The sequence below is a fragment of the Perkinsus marinus genome (genome assembly GCF_000006405.1).
Source record: "Perkinsus marinus ATCC 50983 genomic scaffold scf_1104296950394, whole genome shotgun sequence".
In the NCBI taxonomy this organism is placed as follows: Eukaryota; Perkinsozoa; order Perkinsida; family Perkinsidae; genus Perkinsus; species Perkinsus marinus.
The window spans coordinates 1-1371 of NW_003209617.1; the positions used below are offsets into that span (position 1 = coordinate 1).

The 1371-nt window shown below is 46.4% G+C and overlaps 1 protein-coding gene across 1 annotated transcript; it reads right to left on the reverse strand.

Moving 5' to 3' along the window:
- Positions 1-178: 178 nt before the first annotated feature.
- On the reverse strand, positions 179-1237 carry Pmar_PMAR014387 (Glucosylceramidase precursor, putative; the record flags this gene model as incomplete). Its single annotated transcript, XM_002778167.1, has 6 exons — positions 179-374; positions 424-485; positions 527-651; positions 696-901; positions 953-1061; positions 1171-1237. 6 exons carry the CDS (start codon positions 1235-1237, stop codon positions 179-181), a joined length of 765 nt encoding a protein of 254 aa, XP_002778213.1.
- Between the last annotated feature and the right edge of the window lie 134 nt (positions 1238-1371).

Sequence of the window (1371 nt, forward strand, 5' to 3'; positions counted from 1 at the left end):
ATCAACCACATATGTTGGTGACACTATGAAAAAACCTGTGGAAATTTTGAGAGGTTATATAATTCCGAATTCATATATAAACTTCTATAATTAGTGAGGAAAATCCTGAGGAAAACGAAGATATATTCCTCCAACACTGTGCAGGGACCGCCCCGTTGGGCAAGAACGCATGCTGTACTCACTGAGCAGCCTTGCTATCCTGTAAAACGACATCTGACACTTCCATTAAGTGGTCCTTGGTATAATCCATGTACATGATCTTCACTTTATCCCCGAATGTTTTGTTCAGAGTTGGTCCAAGATAGTCCCTTATGAATTCGGTCTGGTTGGCAGGGTCGTACGAACAAGCCTCCCATCTTGTGTTGAAATAGAATCTGAATATTTCAACTGTGACCGATGAATACCACACCGTGGACAACTCACTCGGGCTCGTTCTGCTGCGTTACTCCCCAAATAGGTATCTTCTTCTTCCCATAAGATTGAATCTGAAGGCCGAGTTCATAACAGAAATCACGACAGTACATACCCATTTCACGAAGTAGTCCGCCCAGGCTTGTTTGTATCTCTTGTCCTGCTTAAGGCAGGGATTAGCGCTGCCAATCATACTGTGATCGCCGGCCTTCATCCAGTATGGTGGGGACCATGGGCTTCCTGTACACTAAAGGTTCGTCCATACCACGCCAATGGTAAATTACCGAATAGCTTCAATGACGCCTTCCCCAAAGCATCGTGCATGAGCTGAATCATACCAGTGTCTTCATCTCCCTTCAAGGACTCATCGAAGTGCTCCAAAGCGAAGTCATCAGACACGTTGTCAAAGTTGTAAGTGTACGGACTGAAGTCACACGAGTTGATTGGTATTCTACCCATAGTGTAGCGGAGTCCACTCTGGCCAAAGTACCTACACCGACAGATCATCATCATGATCATGGATGTTGGGACAGACACTCACAATTCGATGAATTTGCGTTTATCATCATCACTCAACTTCTTGTAATTCACACCAGATGCCGCTGTGAATGCACCCCCAAAACCTTCGACAGGTCTAGGATTCAACGACGCTGAAAATGAACGGATACAAGTCTGTTCCGAGACCATGCATGCTGAGTCCAGGTGAACAACACTTCAACAGCAGAAGTGAATACTCATCGATGCTACATGCTAGCTCACCCGTGTTCAACTTGACATGATAAGTAGCCGCCGGACCTTGGTCAATTGTGATGGACCGACGTGTCATATTACCACCATTTTCCGAGGTGACAAACCTAAAGACAATGCGCCCGAGGTGAAAGGGTGATGCTTCCTTACGCTGCAGCCCCAGTCGGTGAAGGCGTAGTGCTCACTACAGGAGTGCTCGACACAGGAGCTCTG